The sequence below is a fragment of the Uloborus diversus genome, chromosome 10 (assembly GCF_026930045.1).
Source record: "Uloborus diversus isolate 005 chromosome 10, Udiv.v.3.1, whole genome shotgun sequence".
NCBI classification, from domain to species: domain Eukaryota; kingdom Metazoa; phylum Arthropoda; class Arachnida; order Araneae; family Uloboridae; genus Uloborus; species Uloborus diversus.
The window spans coordinates 80402008-80429050 of record NC_072740.1 but is presented as its reverse complement, the minus strand read 5'-3'; the positions used below and the strand labels follow the sequence as shown (position 1 = coordinate 80429050).

Sequence of the window (27043 nt, the reverse complement as noted above, 5' to 3'; positions counted from 1 at the left end):
CTTGCTTGCTTTTTATTTGCTACATCTATTGGACAAGCTGAAAATAACTTTTTGCATTTTACTTTGCATAAAAACAGCTGTCTCATTCCTGTCATGGTGCTGTTCCTACTGGTTCTCCCCTAAGGAAATCTCTTAAATATTATTCACTGTCCTAGATATTAAATTTTTTTAAGGATGTTTTATTGGTTTCATTCTGCAAATAATTCCAGAAAATTGTCTTTTAGCAATTTCATTAGAGCTTAGTGCTGAATGTTTTTATAATAGCACAGATTTGTAACAAACAACCACAGCTATTTACAACATTCTTTCTGAAATATTGTGTAAATATAATACTGTTAATTATAAGTTTTTAGCTTGTACCTGTTTCTAGTTTTTAAGAGAAGAGAAAAAGTTTAAGGACACTTGCTTTAATCTTGTTATTTTCTCATAACTCTTTTTTTTTTCTCAAAATGCCTCTTGTATTGAAACATTAAGTTTCTTAACTATGACTTTTCTTGGAATGCTCCCTACAGCTCCCAATATCCTCAGAATAAAAGCTCTAATTTTATTTTCCTCTTGAGAAAAATATCTTTGATATATATCATTATATCTGATTTTTCAGAATCATGATGTATCAGAAAAATATCATTGCTCTTGGTTTTTAAATGGGAAAAATTTATTGATTTCATTGTAAGGAAAGATGCTTGAAACAAACATTTTTCAAAGAATCATTTGTTTACATTTGTGGTTTATGTAGTAATTAAAACTGTATGTCTACAGTTTCCAATAATTAATCATCTGTTTGAAATGCCTAAACATTACTGCGACTTACTTCAAAAAACCCCAATATATCCTTGTTACTTTTAAAGAATCATTAAATCTCAAAAGTATATGTTACATAATACTCAAAGATTTTTGCTTTTCAGTTTTTCACCTATCTTTCATGTTCTTCAGTCTCATAGCCTGGCTCGAACCATTTTAAAGCTACCCTTTTCAAAAGAACCATCCATAGGGTCGTTCTGACCTTTTTTAACACCTTTAAAAGGGGAACGAACTACTGTTCATACTGATCAGACATCTATCAAATTCCATCATCAATACCACATGCTCTTACGCTTTATGATCCTTAAAATGGAGAACCTCATTTAAAAACATCTTTTATAATAAAGAATCCAAATAAAATAGTATCCAAATAAAAGAGTTTTTTTTTTTTTTTTTGGTTTTTTTTTTTTTTTTTTTTTTTTTTTTAATTTCCACACTAGAACTGAACATAATATAGTGGTATTATCAATTCTTTTTCTATTTGTAATAATTGAAATCTTCTAACCTCATTCATATAAATTCCACTAGTTCAGTAATTCTAAAGTTCAATGAAAATTGAATCTTATCTTGAAGGGTTTTTTAAAACTTTTTAAAAAATTATTTATAAATTTTAATTCCTTTACAGATGAATTGTTTGTCCAAATTTTCGTTGACGCTAAATTTAGTACTTTTCTCTCTCTTTGAATGCTGGCAACTTATTTGTAAAATTTTAATTTAATTCCATGCATGTTATTTTCCATTCTGATAAGTAACTTTTTTTTTTCCTCTCCTAGGTTAAAGATTTTACACTTGAAAATCCTTCTAGCTTGCCTATATTAGTTCAAGTTGTACCATTATCATTATATCCAAATCCAACGCAAATCATCAATGCTTTAAAAGAAAAATATGGGGATGATTTTAGCTCAAACAATGTAATAAAAGATTCAGATATATTTTCTTTAGAAGATCTAGAAGAGAATAATGTAAGTAATATACCTTTGAAATATTAGCGTTTAAACATCTCTTTCAATTATTAATGTGCATATAGTTATGAAAAGATATTGCCATTAGTTGTTTTTTGCATTTTTAGAATAGAATTTTGTAAATTTTAAATAGAAGTAACATAGAAGTTGGTGAGAGGCAAAAGGATGTAAGTGGAGTTTTTCAAGTTTTAAGTAAAATACATGTAAAGTTAAACCGTGTGTATACTTTCATTGAAAAGTTTTAAAAATTATGCTGCATAGGTGTATCTTCCTATGCAGCATGATTCTTATCATTTCTTACCATAAAACATGTGAATTTCTCCTAATATTTGTAATAGTAATCTCTAAATTTTTTATTTTGATCTGTGTATAATCCATGGATTACATATTTAAAAAGTGTGAAGTTAATGAGGTGCACAAATTATACACTGCCCCGGATTATCTGTGATTTTTTTTCTCAACCTCAATATTTACAGTAAGATTCACCACTCGAGACTGTTTCGCTGCCTGTATGCTGTTTATTTTGCATAGCTTGAATTTTCCTTCACTGCCTGTATGTCATTTATTTTATATAGCTTGAATGTTAATCATACGTGATTCAGGCTGTGTAAAATAACACACAGTTAAGGATGAAGCCTTCATTTGCACAAGATTAACCCGCTTGATCCTTTGTTTTGACTCTTTGTCTTTAAAGTAATTAGATTACTATAATCGCGATTGCAAGAAGAAATCATTATTTTTTAGATTAATTTTGATTACAGGTTAAAATTTATTACTTCTTCACGTTTCTAATTTAGTTACAAAAATTGTATGTTAAATCAAAATTTCATTTTTTTTTAACATTATATTATTACGCCGCCGTGGATTGTACAAAGATTTTTTTTTCTTCAGGCCAATTTTAAGACCTGCGGATTATACACCGCTGCAGATAATATGTAGGAAAATACAGTACACCTTTTTGGTTCCATATGCTGTTGAAACAAATTTACATACAAGACCAACTGCAGATTGAGATGGAAGCAAACTTTAAAATGTTTTGAATGCAGTAAAAACTAGTTTTCTTTCCATTTTTGACAAATAAATAAGTTTGTTACTGTCATTTTGTTAAATTTCTGTCTGAAATGTAAAATTGTGATACATTCCGATTGCAACCATAGATTTGAAAAGCCTGAACTATCACTATTTGAAAATATGCACATGAATCGGAACTAAAGTTTGCATGTACCATATTACCCCCGCATTAGCCGGCAAGAGGCAAAATTCGGGGGTCACCAAATTTTATATAACATTTGATTGGTCCTTTCCATCATGCCGGAAAAATGGAGGTAAGGAAAATAAAATTAAGCTTAAAAAAATAATATAAGTTCCATACATATCTATTAGTATTAATAAACAGTTTAATTTTGTAAAAATATTTATAACAATGTCATTTGTTATTTTAACAGGAAAAATATTATTCAATAATGAATAATTTTATGAAAATTAAATTAAAACTAAGCAAACATTTAAGCAGTAAGTTACTGCCTTTAAACCAGTGCTAAGGAATTTACCATAATTATTCAATACATAAAAATTTAGTTTACCTCTCTAAAAGAAACCTAAAATGATTTATTTAAAAAAATTATGAATGAATCACAGTAACAATGGTTGTTTCTGAATTGATTACTTTATTGGCATATAATTAAATCCATTAATAATGATCTACCTTAAAAGGAAGCTCATATTATATGCAATACAAAATTTTATATTGCTAATATATTTCCATTCTTGATCAAACAAACAAATTGTTTTAGACTCAAAATATCAGGATTTATTTTTTTTTTCCTCCTTACAGTGGCTTGCTTTCCGTTTGGAACTGAATGGGGAAATTTACTTTTGTTTTGTTGCAAAATAAACCTCAAATTATCCGACCTGCCGGAAAATTCGAATTTACCGGCAGATTGTTCAACCTTGTTTTTTTCCGACATGCTGGCTAATGCCGGGTAATACGGTATAAAACCATATTTTTGTTATTTTTTCTCTACATGCATATTACCTTGTAGAAAATATGGTAGTATTTTATTATGTGTTGAAACAATGTAAAAGAAAGTCAAGTGTAAGGTTGGTATGTATGCACTGAAGTTGACTATATAAAGACTGCACAGTTTCTTTATTTGCTCTTGATATGAAAGTTTAAGTTCTTTTTTGGTGCATTTTTGTTGTACTACTTTTATGATTTTCACCATCCACTGTGAATGAAAGCCTAATGAACTGTTTTTTGAACTTATATTTATTTATTTAGTGTTTTATATTCCAATAGTAATGTTTTATTATTTTTTTAGCCTAATCCTGAAAATCATATCCCAGCATACAGAAAAAGTTTAGAGGAGTTTTTTGGTATACAGTCACATAAAAAAAGTATTGCAATGTTACTTACTCCTGGCATGAGAGTAAGGATTCAGGTTGGCTTTACTCCTAAGGACAACTCATTAAAATCATCTCTAATTCTAATAAGGTGAATACTTGGTACTTTTTATAATTACTTTGATATTTTCTTTAGGTAGTTTTATATGATTTGAAAAAGATTCATATTTAGTGTTCCAGTGACAAAATTCAAATCCCTCCAACAAAAAAAGTTTAAACAATTTGCCATATCAATTTTGTATAAAACAAGTACAAAAAGTTTTATAATAATGGTCATGCCAATCATAAATTGAACCAAACAAATATTAAAGTAAAGGATTTACATTATGCAAATCACTATTTTCTCAAATAAAGGTCAAGATTGAAAGTCACCACTTGCTAAATTGCGACATAGTTTGAAAAAGTAGTGACTCGAAAAAACTTCCTCAGTTGCCATTTTTCCCCCCTTCCCCAAGAAAAATATTCCTTGGGTAAATAGGAATTATGCAAATACTGAACAGTGGAAAAGACAATTTATTGCTTTAGAAGCATAAAACTGAGGAAAAACGCTGGGGAGGTGGTTTGATCGCAGAACATCGCTTTTTGATTGGAAAGGCAATACTACGGCAAGCAACGTATAAAACTGCCATATTTGGTCACTCCCAAGATGGAAGTAGAGTAGATGCTTAGGTGCCTCAGTTTTCAAAGACATAACAGAATTGGAGTTTTATTTCACTGCAAACTATTGAAACTAACGAAAAATGCGCTGCAAATTGTTTATTTCTTTTTTGGATTATTTTTAATGATGTTCCTGAGAAATGAAAAATATTTTTCTTGAACCTTTATCTTTTCCTCATCGCTTTAGATGCAAATGAGCTAAAAATTTTTCGACTAAATTGCAATTTTATGAGGATTTTTATTTTTTAATTACCTTCATGTTACAAATTCAAAAATGTCTGTCTTAATTTTTGGCATTGTCGCCATATTTGGTCATTCTCGACATGGAAGTACACAAGACTCAAAGTGCCCAAGTTTCCGAAAATGGAAGTGGATGTGTGTTGCAATGCAAACTATTTAAAATAGTGCAAGATGAGCATTTTTTTTTTTTTCGGATAACTCTCAATTATTTTCTTGAAAAATGCAAAAAAAATTTTCTTCAGAATATTATTTTATCCTCATTGGTTTGGATGCCAATGTGCTAAAACGTACTATTTCGTCTAAATTGTAGATTTTTATGTATTATTAAGCATTTGTGATAATTTTTATGCAACAAATTCATAAATCTATTTATTATCTTAAATTTCTCGCATAGTCGCCATGATTGGCCATTGATAAGATGGAAGTAGCAGAAACTTAATTGTCTAAGTTTTCGAAAACAGAATTGAATGTTTATCTCAGTACAAACTATTGGGAAAAACACAAAATGTGCAATAAATTATTATGTGTTTTTAATCAACTGTTTTCTTGAAAAGGGAAATTTTATCTGTATTTTCTCCTTATTTTTTGCTATAAACTGAAACTATTTTACCTAAAATGCAGTTTCCTGCCGACATCTCATTTATCTATTTTTTCATTTTTTTTTTTTTTGAATTAAATTCAAAAGCCTATTTAAACTTAAATTTACCATATAAAAAAATTGAATAATTAACTTATAAAACAGGGGTCTCCAACCCTTTTTGCTCAAGTGCTTCATTGTAAATTTTTGGAGAAAAGACTGGCCAACAAGCCAACAATCTTTCAATTCAGATGATTTCGTGAACACAAACGCCCCTCACCCCCACCCCCATCATCCCCTTTTTTTAATTAGTGCTCAGTAGCATGAGTGTAGCCAGGATTCACATTAGGGACAGGCAAGCAAAGGGTATAACAAGATGGTGGTTTTTAGCTTCCCCTTCACCCAGTGCCAGTTTTTGAGCCCAGGCAAATAACTTGATGCTTCCGCCCTTACCCATCTTGCTTCAGTTTCCTATACTAAAGTTTATTTTTAAAAAAAGGAATGAGTGAATCACGGTTAATTTGTTCCAAATTCTACCGCAATATTTGAACTTCTGCGAAATAGGATTCTCTACTTATAAATTGATTATTTTCCTAATTAATGCATATAAACTTATGTATGGCTTTCAAAATATGTCTTTGAGCACAGTTAGAGCCATCAACATATATTTCACATGAGATGATAAAATGAAACATATTAGACGTAAAAAATATGATATTGTTACCATTCGACATTGAACTATACGCACAATTCTTCAACACACATGAAAATAGCATAACTTGTTTAATGATGAAATAAGTGCAAATGATTGAAAGAATCTCCCCCGCTCCTTCTCCACATTCTGTCTTTGAAGGTAATGCAGTTTGAAAAGCAAGTAGTTGAACACTAGTTACAAATCTATTACACAGGACAACAAAAAAAATTTTTTTTTTTTTGGTGCCTAGAGTTTGGGAACGGATTTTAGTTAGGTTTGGGGCTCTGAATCAAAATATGAAATTAGTTTTTCTCTAACAGCTGTACTTTTTCAGATAAGTGCTGCTGTTTTACCAAAAACATGCAGTTTTAAAGTGATTTTGAGCACCTTTAAATCAAGTATAAACTTCGGAAACAAGGATTGCTTCCAACATATTTGCCAAAATTGTCAGTCTGCTGTCCAGTTAAGTTCGGGAAAATTCTTTACATGGAGTAAATATCTGGCAAGTTTAGTAAAAACGCTTCAACGAATTAAGGTCAACATTTAAATTCTTGCTTTGCATATATTCGTTTCACGTGATGTGTGAAGAGTTGAATCTTTGTATATAATATTTTCAGGGTCCAATTAATATAATTGGGGACCTTAAACAAGCATTTTTTTAGGGATCCTCTGCAGTCCAACCTTATGAACTTAAACATTAATAGAGAACCAGGGGTGGTGATTTCAGGGGTGTTGAGGTGTTGAAACACTCATTCAAAATATTTATTGTTTGAACCAGAGCATCCCATATTTGTACATCTGAAAAAAGGTAAATAAATAAAGAGGAGTACCTTAATTTTCTTTTATTTTTATCAAGAATAGACTACTACAATTCTAGTATTTTTGGGGCCCTTAAAAGTCGGGGACCCATGGCCAACAGCATAATTAGTCTCTTTGATAATTAAACTCTTATTTTCTGTGTAATGCAATAGGAGTAAAAATTCCATGTTTTGTTTTTTATTTCATCTATGGATGTAACTTAAACCCGTGTCACGAAAATTTCAGTATTAATATTTTGGAAATTTCAGCTCCTTGGCAAAAATTGATGTCATATTTGAACTTAGATTGATACAGAGAAAATCAAAACTAATCAAGGAGTAGGTCAAGGCTGCGGTTTATCCCCAACCCTTTTCAATATTTATATTGATGATATCCTGTGTACTTGGAAAGCATTAGTTAATGCTGGTATTAACCTAAATATGTCAACCTATGTTAATACATTACTCTTTTCTGATGACCAGATTATTATCCAATCAAATGAAGGCGATCTTCAAAGATCCACCTACATACTCCACAAGATATGCCAAGAATATAATATGAAGATCTCAATCCCGAAAACTAAAACAATGGCGTTTAGGGGTAAAGAGCCAATTACAAGTAAAATTGTTATTGACAATAGAATTATTGAACAGGTGAAGCACTTCAACTACCTAGGATGTGACATCACCTTTAACCACGACAATGATGTCCAAAACAAACTACATAGGTTTCAACACTTATGTGGAACCCTTACAAGAACCCTAAAGGAAACACAACTGAATATCTATAAGGTTATGCCAAGGTAGTGCCAACCTTACTATATGGCTCTGAAACATTGACTTTGAACAGTCAAGAAACTAGTAGAATTCAAGCAGCAGAGATGAAGTATTTGCGATCACTGAAAAACTGCACTATCCTAGATAAAATAAGGAATGAATCTATTCGAAAGGAATTACAGATATTCAGCCTCAATGAAAAAATTATGGAATATTGTAACGATTGGAAAAACCATGTTCAACGTATGGCACGAGGGAGACTTCCAAGAGTTGCCTTTTATTACAGACCTTGGGGCAACGAGACCATGGTAGGCCCAGGAAGCGGTGGGGCGACCAAGAAGCCGAAACAGGCTATATGCCTAATCCTTGAAGAAGAAGAAAAAGAATTTGAACTTAGGGTACCAAACTCATAAGAAATCAGTTACAAATATTTGGACACCAAAATGACTGTTCCCCTGTGTTATTCTTTTAGCAATAATACTGTGAAATTTACATTTCCCAATTAACGTTTGACGGTTAAAATCAAATAGCGATTCCGTAAACCTTCTTTAGTGATTTTAAAGCCCTCTGCCCCCCCCTCTCTCAACTAGCACTACTACAGCCCTTCAGAAGAAGTAAAGCTTATCAAACTTACACAACATATGAGGCAGTGAGAAGCAATGGGATGTAAGTGGATTCTTTAAAGTTTTGAGTAAATCCTGTTTAAAGTTCAGATCCTAGGTAGACTTTCATTAATTTCTTTTTCTAAATCATGCTGTAGAGCAGCACCTACCAGGGTAACTAGTAGGGGAGACTGTTGTACCTTGACCATGGTGTACCTTGCACCATGCACTCTAATCAGCTAGTGCTTTTACCTAGTGAGCAATCATAGTACTATGTCAGCCATGACAGTCTCTCCACCTGCCAGAGTGAGTTGCAGGTTGAAACTCCAGCTTTTATGTAGACAGTGATTGTTTTGTTCTTTGTGCAAACAAAAGTAAATAATTGCAGTGCTACTTAAATGAAATTGGACTCTTAAAGACTAGTGTTACCAAACTGTTTGACCATATATATATTGCCTATCTTTCGGTAAGTGTATTCAACATAGTCTTTACTTTTTACGTAGCTATTAGGTTAGGGTAGCCACTTTTGTATGAACATGCACTTTTGTGTACCTTGAAACCAAGCTCCATCTTGCACCTTGACCCACTAGATCAAGGTATAATAGGTTGTAGTGATAGTTTTGTAGTATTTCATCATGACTCGAAGTAAAACTGGAATCAAGAGGGATCCAGTAGATGTTGAGGCATTGCAAAATGTTATTGAAGCAGTAAGAAGTAATGATCCTGACAAAAAAAAAAGACTTTTAGAGAGGCCGAAAAAGTATTCAAAGTGAGCAGGTCAACCATTACTAAGCATTTAAGAAAGTTGAATGAAAGTGGGTCCAATAAACTTGAATATAACGTAAGTTATGCAGTTAAGCAAGTACAAGAGGTCTGTCTCACGTACACGAGCATCATGTACCATGGACCAAATTACATAAAATTTGAAAAATATACAAAAATAGAAAAATATTTTTTTATAATCCAAAATATTTTTTTACTTATGCAAAAAGGCTTGCAGTTAAGTTTTAATAACTGAAAACCACATAAAAATCACACATTCTTTTTTTTTTTAAACCGAAAAGGTTTAGAAGAGGTCCTACAACAATCTCCCCCTACTATTTCTTACCCCGAACTAGAGGAGAGTTCTAACATTTGTACTGGTTATCTCCAAACTTTTAATTTTGCTGCTTAATCCCTTTGATTCTCATTGCCTCATATATTTGATACTCTTTTGAAAGAAATAGTCAATACAAGGGTAATAAAAAGAAAAGCAAATGATGCAAATGTGGAAACACAATGTTGCGAATGATAACTGAATAGCACTTACACATTGTATTTGTGTTCCTTTTATTCATGCCATTTAGTTTTTTTTCTTGTAATTTTAGATCTTTGATGCCAACAAAATCACTAACTAACTTTTAATTTGAAAGCAACATTCAATATATGTGACACATTTTTAGTGCTAGAGAGTGTCTCTAAAATATGCACTTAGATGATTATTTTTAATGCACATTCATGAATACACCCTCCGATTCTTTTCATTTATTAACTTCTTGCTCAATTTGATGTACATGCATACATCATGACTCAAAATTGTGCTATACTTGTGTACATCACAATTCTAGTTCAGTAGATTCACTGGAATTGCTCTTTGATTATATTATGCAATGTGTGAAAATGGGGAATTGGTAATGTGTGCTTTATCATATGTTAATTTATCTGGTCTCTGTCACCCAATGGATGGCAAAAATGTCCATTGAAATCTTAAGGCATTATGTTTGCTTGCTAGTCACATGAGGTTTGCACTTGAAATGTGCTTCTCAATTTTGTTTTCTACCTCTGTGTGTCTTTAGAAAAAAATTAAAAAATGGAAATTTATAAATTTCAACACCATCTGATTCAGATAGCAACTATATCGTCGCCTCGAAGCAACAGTAAGATATCTCGTTATTCCTGGGATTAGATCTCTGACTTGCTCTGAGGGGACGATATACCACATTTTGACGAAATGGATGACAGTGATTACAGCTTTGTATGGTTATCTGATGATCTTTGTAAACAAAATCATTATAGTGTAATAATTGCTTTGAGTTTAGAAATAATAACCTTTTTGGTCATTTACATTTTTCTCGTGCATTCTAAATTCAAATTAGTAAATTTAAGAAATCTGGTTTTGAATGTCTTTAATGCAGAAACCATCATGGTGCACAAAGGGTTAAAACATATTGATTATTCAATTAGGTGTACAAGAAAGTAGTGTTGAGTCTGCATCACTATTATTTTCTAATGAATATCATTCTTGTTTTGTGTTCCTAACTGTACCAATTAACAAATCAAAGCAAATAATCAGTGAAGAATTTTTTCTTTTTCTTTTTTTTTAATTTTTTTATAAATCTGATACTAATTTTATAAAACCACTACAAAAAAGTAAGGCATTTCTATTTTCAACTTCAATTTCTCTTTTAGGAATAATTTAACTGTTATGGATGCTTTAATTGTTCATGGTCAAGGAGGAAATGGTCAAATTAAGTTTGGAAATATATCTCCTGGAAGTGATTCTATTTTACTATTTGAATTAACTGATCGTTCTCTAAAAGACTGTGATAGTAAGTTCAGTACTTTTTTTTTTTTCATTTTAGACTATAATATTTTATTTTTTGTAAAATGTCCTGAAATTTTAATTGCAGGCACTAAATCTCCCAAGTATGGTGCACCAAACTTTACGGTTCGTAAAACCTTTACTGCAAAAAACACTGGAGCCTTACCAATATATATTAAAGGCTTTGATATAAATGGCAAGTCTTGTACAGGTTATGGTTTCAGAGTTTTCAACTGCCAAGGATTTGAGCTTAAACCAAATGCTAGTCGAAAAATTGATATTGCGTAAGTATATTTTGTTTTCGCACAAAATATAAAATACAGTGTCCAATAGGTTAAGTTAAAAGTCTTTGGAAAAGATTCTAAAATATTTTAATATAGTTTCTTATCTGCAAAGTAGTATTTGGTCAACACTCTAGCTAATTTCCAAACTTTATCTTGTATAATATGTAGGAATATTTTTTTTCTTTATTCATATACTGTTCTGTTACAGGTATACTCCAGATTTTTCTTCAACAAATGTACAGAGAATATTAAACATACGTACTAGCCAAGGTCCTCAAGGTCAAAATTTACAATACACTCTTATTGCTACAATTCCTAAGCATCTGCTAACTTTATGTTCAGAAGCATTACCTAGGCCATCTTGGGAGCAATATCTTTATTTTGCTTTTCTTACTTTATCAACCATTATGATTATAGCAGTAATGATATGTGCTTACTTAGACAGCAAAAGAATTCTACACAGTGTGTTTTTCCCCATTATTACTGTTGGATTTCATTCTGAAAAAATGGAAAAAGAAAACTATTTTAATTTAAATGCTCTTTGTACGAACAATAATGATTCAAGCAGGTGAGTTATTTTCTGTTTTCATCTTTTTCAAATGTAAAACTTTGTCATTTCAATACTTCAAAAGTTTTCTTTGTAAGATCCTTACATGTTCTTAAGAAGAGTATTAATAACTAGCTTTTACCCGCGGCTTCGCTCACGTTGATGTAGTTTTTTTTTTCAATTGATTCAAGTTAATGGTTATTACAGGCAGAGGTCAAATAGTTACCAAAATTTTTTTTGTCTCTAGTTTCGCCGACATTTCAAATTACCTGCCCCCTTAAATGTATCAAAAGGTATGATTAAAACTGAAAATCAGGGGGAAGGGGAGTAAATGAAATATCGGGAAAACTGGGAAGACACCCCAAAATAAAAAAAAAATAAATCACGAAAGCGTTCAGTAGTTGTAAAGAAGTTAGTTAGGGTAATTCTCAAAAAATCCAATTCGAGTGAGGACAACTATTCTTAGATAAAGTGAAACAGTTTCCTAATAATTCTGATCTCCGTCAAATACATAATAACCAGTGCTACACCGGCAATCTAAATTATTGTATAATATGTATAAATTCTTACCGTAGAAATCGTCCCAAAATTTGGTCAACAATCACTACAAATCCTGATTCTAATAATGTCCCTTTACAGTCAGAACATCAAACCTTTAAAATCCTCACCAGAAGGAAATCAACTGTTTTAAATAACGTAAACGGTCCAGATTACAATACGAAAAAGTTCAGAGTAAAAATACCATTGAAATCAGTTTTTTTTTTCTTTTAAGTTCCCATTTAAATGAGGATAATAGTACAAAAAACTTCTCATTTCGCAAGGAGAAAATCCCCAAAAGTATCTATTAGAATGGTCTCTATCAGCGTTTTCAAATAACATTTCCCTCTGATGATCTCAGTTATGATTATTTCCAAAAATCTTCATCAGTACAGGTCTCATAGGATAAAAAACAATGCAACTTTTGTAATGGCTGTAGTGCCAAAATTTTTGAACACTCGTCCCGAAGACGTTATCATAACTCTGCCTATTAAATAAGATTTTAAAATGTCATTTTGTTTAGTTTCAATTTATATTTCTTGCATATAAAAGCAACGTTAAAATGCAAAATAATAAATCCTAATCCATTATTCATCGCCGAAGGACCACAGTACCGTACATTCGGCAGAGACTTGCCAAGTTTATGAAACTGCGCAAAATGTTTGGTTAATCTATATTCATAAGATATGATTTTTAATTCCGAACAGAAGATGCTATATAGAAATGCATGTATTCGGCCGTTTCTGTTGAAAAATAAATATTTCTTCGGCGGTAACTGGGGGTAGGAAGCAGACTCTATTTCATAACTTTATTTAGTCACCAGATAATTGTACGTAGCCAAAATACCCGGCGTTGCCTGGGTCTGTAATAATTATGAGAAACAATCGCTACTTTTACTCGTTCTTTGCTGTAACAGAAATAACTCAAAAGACACCGCTTTGACGTGATGAAAAATAGAACTTCTTCCTTACCCATAAAAGTAAAATGGCAATAAGTATGAAGAACGAAATAGTACTCTTTTAGAAATGAAAAAACGATATTTAAACATATACAAATTTGAGGAATTTCCAAAATATAAAATTAAACTTCACTTGGTTAAAAAAAATTATCTTTTTTTTTCTTTTTTAACATAGTCTAAAACCTTTTCTATATTGCTATTTAAAATGTTATTAAATTTGCATTAATCGTTTTGGGATACCTTAAATGAGGCTCCTCCTCCCTACTTCGTAAAACTGTGTGTTACTAATTTTCATCGAAGAGATAGTCGCCAAATACAGAGATACTTCTGGTGATTATAAAATGATGCTACCCGAAATGTTTCCAGTAAATAGTAAAAATTTGGCAATTGTTTGAAATTGTGTACAAAGACAAATTAATGGAAGTTTTTGTGCTGTTTATGGATTTGCTTAATTTAGTTGGTGAATTATTTTACGGGTTAACAAATTTAAAGAAAGAAATATTAAAGAAATGGCGATATTTGGTTACATGGTGAAAATTGAGAAACAGTATTGCATAGTTTTTAGCTTCAAAAACAGCGACAGTTGAAAAAAATGCCTTATGCCCTAGCTATTGAAATGATTCCACAAAGAAAAAACGTTAAGCTAAATTCCTGCTGATCGATTAAACACCCAGTCAACACAAATAAATAAAAATACCCATTAATTGCCTCAAAGTTGCATTAAATTGGAAAATAATCAGCCAAATCCATGTATTATTTGCCAATCTTGTGCAAAAGTCTTATTTTAAGATTTGACTTGAGAAAAGCCTTGAACAGTCACGAAAAGCAAAGATAGTCAACAATACAACAATAGTCGCTATCGACAGGGAGTTGAGATGATACACTAAATATTGTATTGAGTTGAGGAAAGCCTTCGAACATGGAACTAAAAAGTTTATAACTTTTTTTAATTTACTTAGAAATTTCGAACAGGTGCCATCTTCAGCAGAAAAATCAGAGCTTTCGATGGACATATAATGTTAATATGTGCAAGTATTTTTTCATCCCCATATTAGAGAATTTATACGAAAATTGTGTTTTATTGCCCCCTAAGGGGGTTTTGCCCCCCATAACGGAACGAAAACTACCCTATGTGTTATTCTGATGCATAAGCTATATTATTGTAAAGTTTCATCAAAATCCATTCAGTAGTTTTTGCGTGAAAGAGTAACATACATCCATACAGACAAACTTTCGCATATATAATAGTAGTAAGATAAATGAGGAAGTTGTAGCTATCTGTGTTTATTTTTGGCATCTTTAAAAAGTGATTGCTCTTTACTTGAAAATTTTTTAATTTATGGTGATTTTTCAGAAAACCTCCTTTTTATATTCATGTATGCATCTTTTTTTCTTATTTTTAACACTTTTCTTTACATCCTTATCTTTTTATGTGTTTCCACCACTTCAATTCTTTTCTGCTTCCTGCTTCTTCTATTATTTTATGTCAATACTAGATGGTGATTTTTTTTACTTAATATTGATTGTTATTGTACCAAAAGAAAAGTTTCTGACAATAGTTTGGCTGACTGCAACTTGGCCATACATTTTATTTCATACTCTAATTGTTCAAGTTTGAAGAACTGTACTGCATTAATGTCACTTAGAAAGCTTTGAAATATATTTTATTTTACAAATGCCGAACATTGGCACCTAAGCCATTAGTTCACAAGCTTCCATTATTTTTTGACAATGTCCTCATATTGAGATAATGCAATACAACTTTCTAAATGTTCAAAACCATTGGTTGTTTGTAATCACCTAGTAACATTCTGGGGAATCCACCACTCTGATTTTATAGAGATGGTCTCGTAAATTGTCATGTCCAGTGAGACCTCTAAAGAGAGCCACTACCGTCTTCCTAGGATATGAAATATGTTTTAAACATGTATCAATGCATATCTATAGTCAAAACTTGAAATGTTACCTTAAAAAGATCTAAATGTTTTCCAACAAAATAGAATTTAATTTTGAACAATGAGATGCGTTAGAAGTAAGTTGTTAAAAATATTCTAAAAAATCAGTTCATATGATGAAAACTCATTGGAGAACCAGAACTGTTTAACCTTTTCACATCAGAAAGTGCATCTAAAGAATTTAACATGATGATGATATATGTTTCTGGAACTGTATTTTAGTTAATCTAGAGATCTTTGCTTTTTTTTAAATCAAAATCTTTGTCAGCAGAGCTATTACAAGAGCTGGCTAAAAAAGGAGCAGTTGCATTTCTGCTAAAGTAAAATGTTAAAACCTATTTCTAGCTTAATAGATGTAGCAGAATAGAATCAAGCAAGAGTCAAAAACTGTTACATCTATCGAACTAGCTATAAATAATTTCTCATATTTAATTTTAGATTAAATTCAGCTGTTCCATTCCTCTCAATTATTCCCTTTCTTGGGGTAAAAATAATCTTTCTCTATTTATTCATGGTAACAAGTGAAAAAGTTTTTTTTTTTTTTTTTTTGTTTCAAACAGTTGTACCATTACTGTAACAAAGAGGTTAATCATATTCTTATTCCCAAACATCATTCCTTCCAGTGAAATGATTTATTTATATAATTCGAACTAATAATAAATAAGAAATAAATGTCATGCACAAATTAGTAAACTGATTGCAGACAAGTGTTTTGTGGTTTCTAGGAGCCCCTTTATAAATGCAAAGAAGTATGAACTTTAGAATGAACGTTGTTTACTATTATTACTTTGTTGTGCAAAGGTGAATTTATTTTAGTGTGAGAAATAGTTTCAAATACTTTTGACTTGTCTCATTCTTCAACTGTGAGCTTAATTTAAATGCAAAACTCTTAAAGATTCAAAAGCAAAATTGCATTTTCTGTCATTTGTTTTGATAGTTTTAGCAGCGTACTTAATTTATACATTTTGTTTAATTTGACATAGTTTTCTGCAGTACAACATTTGTTACAAGATGATGCTAAATGTGCTGCTAATTTTATTACATAGTCACTAAGTTAACCTTTTGAGCTGAGATGGTACACCATTTGCCTGGACAATTTTTGTCCCCATGTGACAGGTCAAAATGATTTTTGTAACAATTTTTAAACTTTGGTACTGACGAATCGCCAGGAATTTATGTGGCATCAATTCCAAAGAAATCTGACTTTGGAGACTAACAATAATTTTAAATCAAAACAAAATGCTTCCAGTATTTAGTCAATACCACCCAACCTCAAGTGCCTAATAATGCAATATTTTGCATTAAATAGTGGTAAAAATAATTTTTAGTACTTTTTGCTTTTTTAATAACAGTACAATAGTTTTTCTGACTTTCTCTCGCTATCTTCTGCTTAAAATCATGTCATATTTCTTTGTATATAAAAGTTATTGAATTTATTCTCTCGTGATAATGTACTACATGATAGCAATATTTTTTTGAACTTGAATTTAAAAAAAATATATATTTCTATCATTCCTTGTTTGCCATTCTTTTATTTATTAATATATATTTCCTTCATAAAAATTAAGATATTTTGCCTGTTAACATTCATCACTTGACTAATATATATATATATATATATATATATATATATATATATATATATATATATATATATATATTTATATACATTTAAAAATGAGATACATTTGAAATGCAAATTCAAATAGAATTGAAAAAATAAACACAAAATTGTACTGTAATGTCAGCGCAAAGCTGCTGGAAGCAAAAAAGTGCAAACGTATTCATGAAAATACAAGCAATATAAAAATGAAATTACAAAAAGCAAGAACACGGAAACATCACCAAAACGAAAAACGTGAACCAGGGATTGATACTTTATTAAGGGGAAGACCAATCCTTTAGTTCACAATGCCTTTTCTGTTTAGCAAGAGGGAAGGTCCCAAAAACATGCAACCTTCTCCGAGAGCCTTCAAGAACAAATTGAACAAGAAAGCATTAAATAATAAAAACTGACCTGCAAAAATACGAACGATGTAATTGCAAAGCGAACCTGCAAAAAGATACAACAACCAGAATGCTGACCTTCAAAAAAAAAAGACAAAGAGGTTAAATGAGTAGCATGTGTCAGGCAAAATTGCAGTTAGGACATGGCAGCAGCAAAAAATAGAGGTGAAAAACACTGGAGAGGAAAAAAAAATCTGTAAAGCAGAAATTACATTAGAAATTTTTGGGATGGATCCAAAGAGACCTTCATAGCTTAGGTGGCCTTTCTGCAATAATATAATTGCGCTACACATCACTCTGCTTGGGGATTCCTTACTTTTCTAATGTAACTTAAATAACAAGATGGGGGATTGTTACGAGAATCTTGAAGAGCAACGAGGGTGGAGTTGTGTTCTTTGTGCTCTTCTATGAATATTGTATCAACAAAGTTAGGAACTTATGTTGGATTCAATTTTTCTGAACAAGGATCTTTATTGCAGTCTAAAGTACTTTTCAAAAAAATAAGATTTCTAGAAATAAATTCATTTTTGTTGCAGATAGTTTTAATCCTATTAATATCATTAATCAAGGTGTTACGCAAAACTTCAATAGAAGTATTTGAATTCCATAAAAATTAAACAATTGACATGGAATTTAAAAGAAAGTCGTTTATCAAAAAGATCAATATGAACCTAATTGTCTGAAAGAGAAATATTTAGCTCAAAGAAATCGATTGTTTTATATCATCATTGGTGTAAATAAGTTCTAATTCAGGAGGATATGTATTTTTGGAATCATTAAAAAAGGTATGATAATTGAAAACAATACGGTCATCAATGAACCTAATAGCTTACCGTTCCAAAGCTATGAAGGTCTGTTGGGATCCATCCCAAAAATTTCTATTGTAATTTCTGCTCTCCAGATTTCATTTCCTCTCCAGCGTTTTTCAACTCCATTTTTTGCTGCTGCCGTGTCCCAACTGCAGTTTTGCCTGACACATGCTATTCATTTAACCGCTTTGTCCTTTTCTTCTTAAAGGCCAGCATTCTGGTTGTTGTTTCTTTTTGCAGGTTTGCTTTGCAATTACATTGTTCGTATTTTTACAGGTCTGTTTTTATTCTTTAATGCTTTCTTGTTCAATTTGTTCTACAAGGTTCTCGGGGAAGGTAACATGTTTTTGAGTCCATCCCTCTTGCTAAACAGACAGAGCCTTGTGAACTAAGGGCTTGGATCTCCTTGATAAAGTATCAATCCCTGGTTCACGTTTTTCATTTTGGTGTTGTTTTCGTGTTCTTCCTTTTTGTAATTTCCTTTCTGTATTGCTTGTTTTTCGTAAATGTATTGTTTTTCATTTGTAATGAATATACACAATGCCTTCTGTTTATTTTTATTATTATTTTATTTATTTATTTTTTATATATTTTTTGTGAATTTGTCTTTGCCAGGTAGTAAATGATTATTTCCACACCAAGCATTTGTATATTTATTCCCCATTTTTTATCTTTTCTAAATTTGGCTGCCACTTCAAAGTATGCATTATTTGGATTTTGTAATGCATTTGCCTAACTATCCATTTGGTGTTGCTTTGTTGTTCTGGTACTTCATACTTTGAGATTTCCAATGCTGATGACTTCAATCTCAAAGCAGCCGTTCTTGTTTTTTTTTTTCTTTGGCTTTGTTTATAATTTTTTTTTAATTTTAATTCCTCCTCCATTTTTTAAATGTTTTTTTCAATTCTTTGTTACTTACCATTATATATACGTAGGCTGTTCAATAAGTAATAAGACTAATTTTACTGCCACAAAACCACTCATTGGAATGTTAATTTCTGTGGCAATGAAAAATGTTTGTTGTCTATGTTAACAAAAGCTACTGATAGTTGGCGCGTACCGATTAATGTTCCTTAATATCACGTGATTGAATTGAAGCATGTTGGCAGGCGCCTACAAGAAATAAGACTAATTTTACTGCCGTGAAATCACTCATCGGAATATTAATTTCTGTTGCATGAAAAATGTTTGTGTTAACAAAAGCTACCGATAGTTGGCGAGTACCGACTCATGTTCTTGAGTATCACATGATTGAATTGAAGCCTGTTGGTGGGCACCTACAAAATGCAACCAGTTGTCAAAATGGAAGCGTTGTTAGAACAAAGTTATGCGATTAAAGTTTGTTTTCTTCGGTAAAAATCAGCATTGGAGATCTTTGATGTGATACGTGAAGTTTTCAACGATGAAGCAATATTTGGAGGCAGTAATTTTTGCAGGCATAAAGCTTTTAAGGAAGACGGGCAAAATATGGAAGATATTGAACGTGAGAGACAACATTCAATGTCCATCACAGAGACAATGATTAACAGTGCTGCTATTATCATCAAGGGGAATCACAGAATTAGAACGTTGGAATAAATACATTTAGTCCACAGAAGTAATTCTTTAAAAAAACCATGTACATTATGATGATTACAGTTGTTCTGCATTTTTTATAAATTTAGTCTTATTGCTTATTAAACAGCCCTTGTATATATATATATATATATATATATATATATATATATATATATATATATATATATATATATATATATATATATATATATATATAATTTAGTTATTTTATTCTAATCTAGATTTGTTTATATTTTAGTTACATAAAACATAACAGTTATCAAAGCGATCATCGTAAGAAAAAAGATTGCTCCCCAGAACCTATAATTGTGGAGAATGGCCCAATATTGAATTCTATGAAAAATTCTACTGTACATGGATCAAAAAGAAAAGAATCACTTAATTCAAGAGAAATAGATGATCATATTAGTGAAAACAATAGGCATGTAAGGAAAAGAAACTCTAAGTTAAAACAAATGCTTGAAAATTATTCTTTAGAACCAGATTTAGTCGAAATTAAAAAATCACAACCTAGGAATAGTTGGACTCGTTTTTTAAAACCACCATTTTCTTTTCATTCATGTTCAAATATAAATAACAAGCCTAGTGTTGCCACACAGACTACTCCAGATTCAGCAGAAGATGATGCTCTTAAATCTTTAAAAGAATTAGACATTATGGGTGATCAAAATATAAATTGTTTTATCAATATTGAAAATAATGCTAGATGTAAGACAAAGAATAAAAATGAAAGCAAATATTCTGAATCTACAAGCTGTGTTAAAAAATTAAATGATGTTTTACCTGAAGAAGAAACATCCTCTACTACTACAGAAACATCAACTACAGAGTCAGACATTAGTGAAAAGGTAAAGGTTATCTTCTCATTACTAAAAAATTTCCAATTATTTTTTTCATCTAGCCAAGTGCAACTTGTTTTATAGTTTTTTACATATTTATTTATGGGCACAACAGTTGAATTTTGATGCATTTTTTCTCATCTGAGTGTTAGGTGCATTTTATGTTTTCTTCTGGGTATCTCAAGTGTTGGTTATGTTCATAAAAGCAACAAAGCTTAAAATAATGCTACAGGTTGTTCCAGTTATGAACATTGATAGTGTGTTTTTATTTTGATTGACCTTAGTGAATCTAACTTTTTGCTATTACAGTTGTCATTTTTTATTATGAGTTCTCTGTTGCTATGCATTAGTGATTTTTATCAAAATAATGTACTTCCTGTCTAAAAAAATTCACGTTGACAAAATAGTTTTTTAAATATTGGAAGTATTAAATTTTTCATAGTCAGAGTCACATTGCAGATCTTCAGGGAAGAACCTTCCTGAATTATTCAACTTATATTCCCAGATATAATTATAATTAAAAATAAACTTAGGTATGCTTATAAAGCAGCAATAATGTATGTATTTATTTTTTGGGGGATACGCTGGCTCAATTGTTTATCGCATCTTGATATAGTGAAGAACATTAGGGACTGCACATTTCCAGAAATATAAATATTTATTAAAGCTTTATTAAAAACATAATTAAAATCATTTTATCTTTTCATATCTGGTAAGGAAAGTTGAATAATATAGAATGTTTCTTTACTGAAGATTTGTAATGCAACTATGCAAAATGCGACGCTTCCAATGTTTGTTTTTTTCCACAACGTAAAAAAATTTCTGACATGGGGCTCATAAGAGTGAGTTCTATACTCTGGTTTTATGCAGAAAATGAGTAAAAATAGTAAAACAAAATATAATTTTATTTGGCTACATTCATAGTAGGAGTCTTTAACTAGAGATAAGACTTGTGTTATTATAAAGCCCATAAATGCCACCTGAAGAATTCACTTTTAGCCCTTGACATGAGGGACCATAGACTAATAATAAGAATAGACCGAGCTATGGCAACCCTTTTGCTGCTCGTAAACCAAACCATGTGACTAGTGGATATCCTAGCAACAGCGGGCGTTGATCGTAGCAGACGATCGAAATAAAATAAATACAAATTGATAGAACACGGAAGAATGATCTTTTATGGAGTCCGATTTGTAAATTTGTTATTCTAAGTTGTAAATATTTTCTTAATATAGTGAGTTTTTCGTTTAGAAAGTATTGTGCATTTTCTTTAGTCAATTTCAATAACTCTCTAAGCAATTAAATATTCAAGCGCCCAAAAAGAATCGGCAAACGGTAAGATTTTTACCTACAATTTCAATTTAAGATACCGATTAGTACATTTTTGCGTTAACGCAAAACGTTTACGCCATTACGTTTACGCCAACGCTGACGTAGTAGTTCCGAATGAAATAAAAGTTACTGAAAACTGTGACCAAAAACTATTACTGGTGTCAAAATAATGCATAACTAAAAAAAAAAAAACTGTTCAATCTCTGCACTTGGAAATTTTTTTTTAATGAAAATACATTGTCTTAAAATACATGTCGAGTGTCAAACTATAGATAATGTTGCCATCTAGCAACCATGCTGCCAAAGTCTTCGCCAAGCCCTTCCACTAGTCACGTGATACATCTATGAACCAATTTTCTTCATCAGCAAGAATGAAAAAGCTTGGTCTACTCTTATTATTAGTCTATGTGAGGGACAGTAAAAAAGAATGCAAAGTCGCACTGTGGTATTAGTTGAACTCCTCCTGCTTTTTATGGACGGAAGAGAGGAATGATAAGTTTCTCTTATATCCCTTCCAAGACTGCCTACTCACCTAGGTAACCTAGAAAAGTCAGGATATTTTTACAGGTTATGGCAGGAAAACCTGGAAAATTCGAAAAAAAAATTTTTTTTTAAATAAAAATCTTTAAAATTTTTACTTCCTGATTAAAGGATGGATTTTTCTTTCTTTTTTTTAACTTCAAGCAAATAATATCATTTTTTTATATGTATAACTATATACTATACATATATATATATATATATATTTATATAATAATAAAAGTGAAAAATATTGAAAAGACCACACCAAAAGCCCATAGATGCGCAACGCAGCAAAACTAAAAAGCCAGGTAAATATAAAATTAAGCAAGCAGAAATTCAAATTTGAAATTCTGTTTGCTTAATTTTATATATATATATATATATATATATATATATATATATATATATATATATATATATATATATATATATACTGCTTGACAATTGTTAAGGAACAAGGATTTATGCAAATTTGTACCTCAACCACCTGGCCAATGGAAATAAATTCAAGTTCAGATGGTGTGGTAGACCAAGACTCGTTATCTGTATAAAAGACAGTGCATACACGCTCAAAATTCGTACCAAAATTTACGCTGTTTGGTTTTTAGCATAAATAGTGCTGGTTGTTAAAAACGGTTTTTCTCTGAAATTCTCTTTGATTCTTGAAATACTTAAGAGTAAATTGTCAGCAAGACATCATTTGAGTTTCTACGATCTTGGACGAGCGGTTGGACGACTGGAAGCAGTTCAATGGGTCACCACAATGGCTGCTGCAATGGGTGTATAAAAAAGTGCCATCTCCTGATTAAAGACGGTCACTGAAGGTGGAAATGTTTTGTAAAAGCATGTCGGGGATCGTGGTAGGAGCACCACACCTTCAGAGGATCGCTATGTAGCCCTCATGGCAAAAAGGAACAGAAATTTCACTCTTGGACAGATAGCTGCAAATCTAACAACCGTTACCGGTACGCATGTTTCTGCAAGAACCATCTCACGGCGAGTAAATAATGTCAGTTTGTATGCAAGGAAGCCCGTACGTTGCATCCAAGTTCAAACACGCCATCGTCGAGAGAGATTACAGTGGTGTACGGAACATGTTGGTTGGATCATCAAAATTGGTCTAGAGTGATGTTCTCTGATGAATCTCGTTTCAGTGTGACAAGTGATTCTGGTCACCAACTACTGTGGAGAGAGCGTGGAACACGGTATGCACAAAAATTTGTTTGTGAACGTGATCGGTACGGCCCAGGCGTCATGGTGCGTGCAGGCATCATACACAATGGCAGAACACCGCTTCACATTTTTGAATAAGAAAGCGATACGTCGCAAATGTATTGCAGAGATGTTATGCTGGATCATGTTCGTCTTTTTTAGGGGGTCTGTAGGTCCAGACTTTCTCTTTACGGACGAGGATACATGGCCAGACCGGAGCATTGAAGTGTCAGACACACTGCAAAGTGAAAACATTCTCCGTATACAGTAGCCTGCTTACTTTCCCGACTTAAATTCAATTGAACTTGCCTGGGAGGCTCTTGGCAGACGTGTTGCGGGAAGAACCATCCCTCCCAGAACGGTACAAGAACTCAAATCCGCATTGAGAGAGGAGTGGGAAAACATCCCCCAAGCACTCCTCAATAATTAGTGGGGAGTAAAGAAAACATATGTAAATTGTGCATCAGTATCCCTGATAATCATACATCATATTAAGGTACTCATGTCTCCATCATTCTGATCTAGATCATTTTTTTTTTTGTGGTTGTATGAAAATCATTTAAGTAGGATTATTTTTTAATTTTTAAGTTTTTACTTCATTCATGCAGCAATATCTGTATTATTTTGTAGTTATAATAAAGGCACATCCTCCCTACTAACTATATATTTCGTTCTGTTTCTTTAATCATTATCTCTTCTTAACTATTCCAAAAAACGTAATTGTTCCTTAGCAATTGTCAAGCTGTGTATATATGTATAACTTAAATTTTTTTACATCTTGAAAAATATATATATCAAAGATTGGGTATTGAAGCTTTTTTTCAGTTTCTTTCTTTTTTTTTTTTTTTTTTTCTGTGCATGAAAAAAGTAGATCTTTATTGATTGTATCAAAATTATTTTCATTCCACTGTAACTAATGACATTGTGATTTTTATATACTTGTATAAGTAGCGGAACATGTGATAAAGTGAAATGGTCAAATATATACTCTGCTTTTAGCTCCACCTATCTGGTATTATTTTAACTATATAGTACCATATGTAGTCTATTCCAGTCAGGAAAGAAATACCGACAAAGATTATAGCATTTGGTAACACAGACAATTTTTAAAAAATTAATACTCATATTGTAATACTATTTTGTTGTAAGTCAAAAATTATTTTTGTTACTATAAAATGATCAAGTTCTTGTTATTAACATTTTAAGTATTAATTGAGACCTCCTTATATTCAATGCTGTATTAATTTAGATAATATTAAGCTTATTTGTATTTTAAATAAATTGTACAATTATTCAAGTACATATGAGGCAAAGTGAAATAGCTTAGTTTCATTTACTCACTCAAACATTTAATATAAATCACTTATCTTTTCATTTATTATTTCATTTGCATTCTTTCATTTAGTAATTCACTTATTAATTCATTCGTTCACTTATTTTCTTACTCTCTCTTTTACTCCCTCATTTATTTTTCTTGATATATTAATTAATTTATTCATTTGATCATTAGTTTATTGCTTCATTATCTTTTCATTTATTCCTTCAAACTTTATTTACTAATTCTTTTGATCAAAAATATTTTTTATACTCGAATAGAAAATATTTCATTTAGAAAAATATTTTATTTTTCAGTATTCACTTATTTTTAAAAAAAAGTGAAAAATATACACTTATTTTTGAAGACTCAAATTTACTGCCAAAAATAAAAAAAATCCGTTTCAACACAAATTTTATTATAAAATGCAATGTTTTTTCTTTATGTACTGTAATTTTCAAAACAAATTTCTGATTTGTTCATTTGGAAAAAACACAGTCATCTTAAATATGATAAGATTGATAAGAATGCCTAATAGAATATAAAACTAATAAAAAGCATTCTCAATGCTCCAAAGGTGGAAATGAGCCCTCAGGATCAAATCAGATTGTATTCAAAAGTAAGGAAGTTGTCAATTGGTTTGTTTTTTGCTGATAAGGCAATACAGTACAGCACCTGTTGTTTTTATATGTTTCACTCAAAAATCAACTTAGTGTAAAGGAGGTTTGTTTAAATTTTTATTTAAAGTAAACACACCTGTATTGGGAATTTAGCAGTAAGTTACCGCCTCTAAGCCAGAGCTAAGACAGAACTACATGCATCATCTACCAGTTTGATGGCACTCTCAGCTTCAATGAAATGACATCTGCCTCCAGCTTGGTTTTTAACTATTCATGACTGAGGAGTTCTAATAAGAATGAAAGTGCAGTCTCAGTATGTGATAACCGGGCTGTCTGATATATTGCATATACCTTATTGGGAAGTTTTTTTAGTGTGAAATAAAAAAATAAGTTCTTTTTCCTTATCATTTAACTCTTGTGTTAATCAGTAATTCAAATTTATGCTAATTGAATCTCATTTAAAAACTTCAAAATAGTTATTACTTTATTAAATCTATTTTTGGTTAGTAATTGTTTGATTATGTATTTTGAAAATATTGTGACATCCCTCCACCTATGAAGTTGTCTTGTAGACTGTTCAAAAGATGAAGTGTTAACAAAATTTGACTGTGCATATAATATATATATTTCTTTATTTTTGAATGTTTAGGATCACAGATTGCCTGATGTCTGTGTTACATCTAAGCCTCCACCTAAAGTCCGATATTCAAAAAACAAAACAAGAGAAAGAAGTATTGACAATGAAACAAGAGTTTTATCAAAATCTTTAGATCGTATTGAAGGAGAAGGTTTCCAATTAAGTTCTAAAAGCCGTGGACATAAAAAGATTAAAGTTGATTCAAAAAAAGTTTTTGGTGGTGACATACTTCAGCCAAGGTATATGTTTTGGAAAAAGATAGTTATACAGATAAATATGCTCAAAAAATGCATTTTTGGTTTGTTCTTTTAACTTACATCAACGTGGTTTTCCATTTTCCAGCTCTTTGGAACTACCTTATAAACCTAAGCCAAATGAAGCAGATGAAAAAGATGAACTGCTGGATCGATCATGTTCCAGTGATTCTCTTTCCTCTGCTTTAAGCTCTTCTCTAAAATCAAAAGGTAAATATCTTTAATGATGAAATAGTTAATCTTTGTTTTGTGTGTTTTCCTTTAACTGATTTCTAAATTTCAGGAAAAATTTATTCTGAAACTTGTTAATAATAATGCTTCAAACATTTTTGCATACTTTAATTTTAGAATTACCTTAAAAGTCCTAAAATCAACTTTGTGTATTCTTTATGAGTATATGAGTATCAAAAAAGCTTTTATTTGGAATTTTAAATGTTTTAAAATAGTTTCCCGCAATTACATCCTCAAACTTGCATCAAACTGGTATACCTTTGCTTACTATTTTGTACTTATTGCTTAATTTAAAGTATTGAATTTATTTTGAAA

The 27043-nt window shown here is 31.0% G+C and overlaps 1 protein-coding gene across 1 annotated transcript in view; it reads left to right on the top strand.

Annotated features, from left to right (window-relative positions):
- Nucleotides 1-27043, top strand: part of LOC129231070 (transmembrane protein 131-like) — a 173632-nt gene that overhangs the window by 115100 nt on the left and 31489 nt on the right. The window contains exons 23-30 of the mRNA XM_054865318.1: nt 1575-1763; nt 4085-4257; nt 10959-11098; nt 11180-11375; nt 11584-11943; nt 20005-20614; nt 26256-26482; nt 26586-26707. Coding sequence (XP_054721293.1) covers nt 1575-1763; nt 4085-4257; nt 10959-11098; nt 11180-11375; nt 11584-11943; nt 20005-20614; nt 26256-26482; nt 26586-26707 — 2017 coding nt within the window. The remainder of the gene's footprint in view (nt 1-1574; nt 1764-4084; nt 4258-10958; nt 11099-11179; nt 11376-11583; nt 11944-20004; nt 20615-26255; nt 26483-26585; nt 26708-27043) is intronic.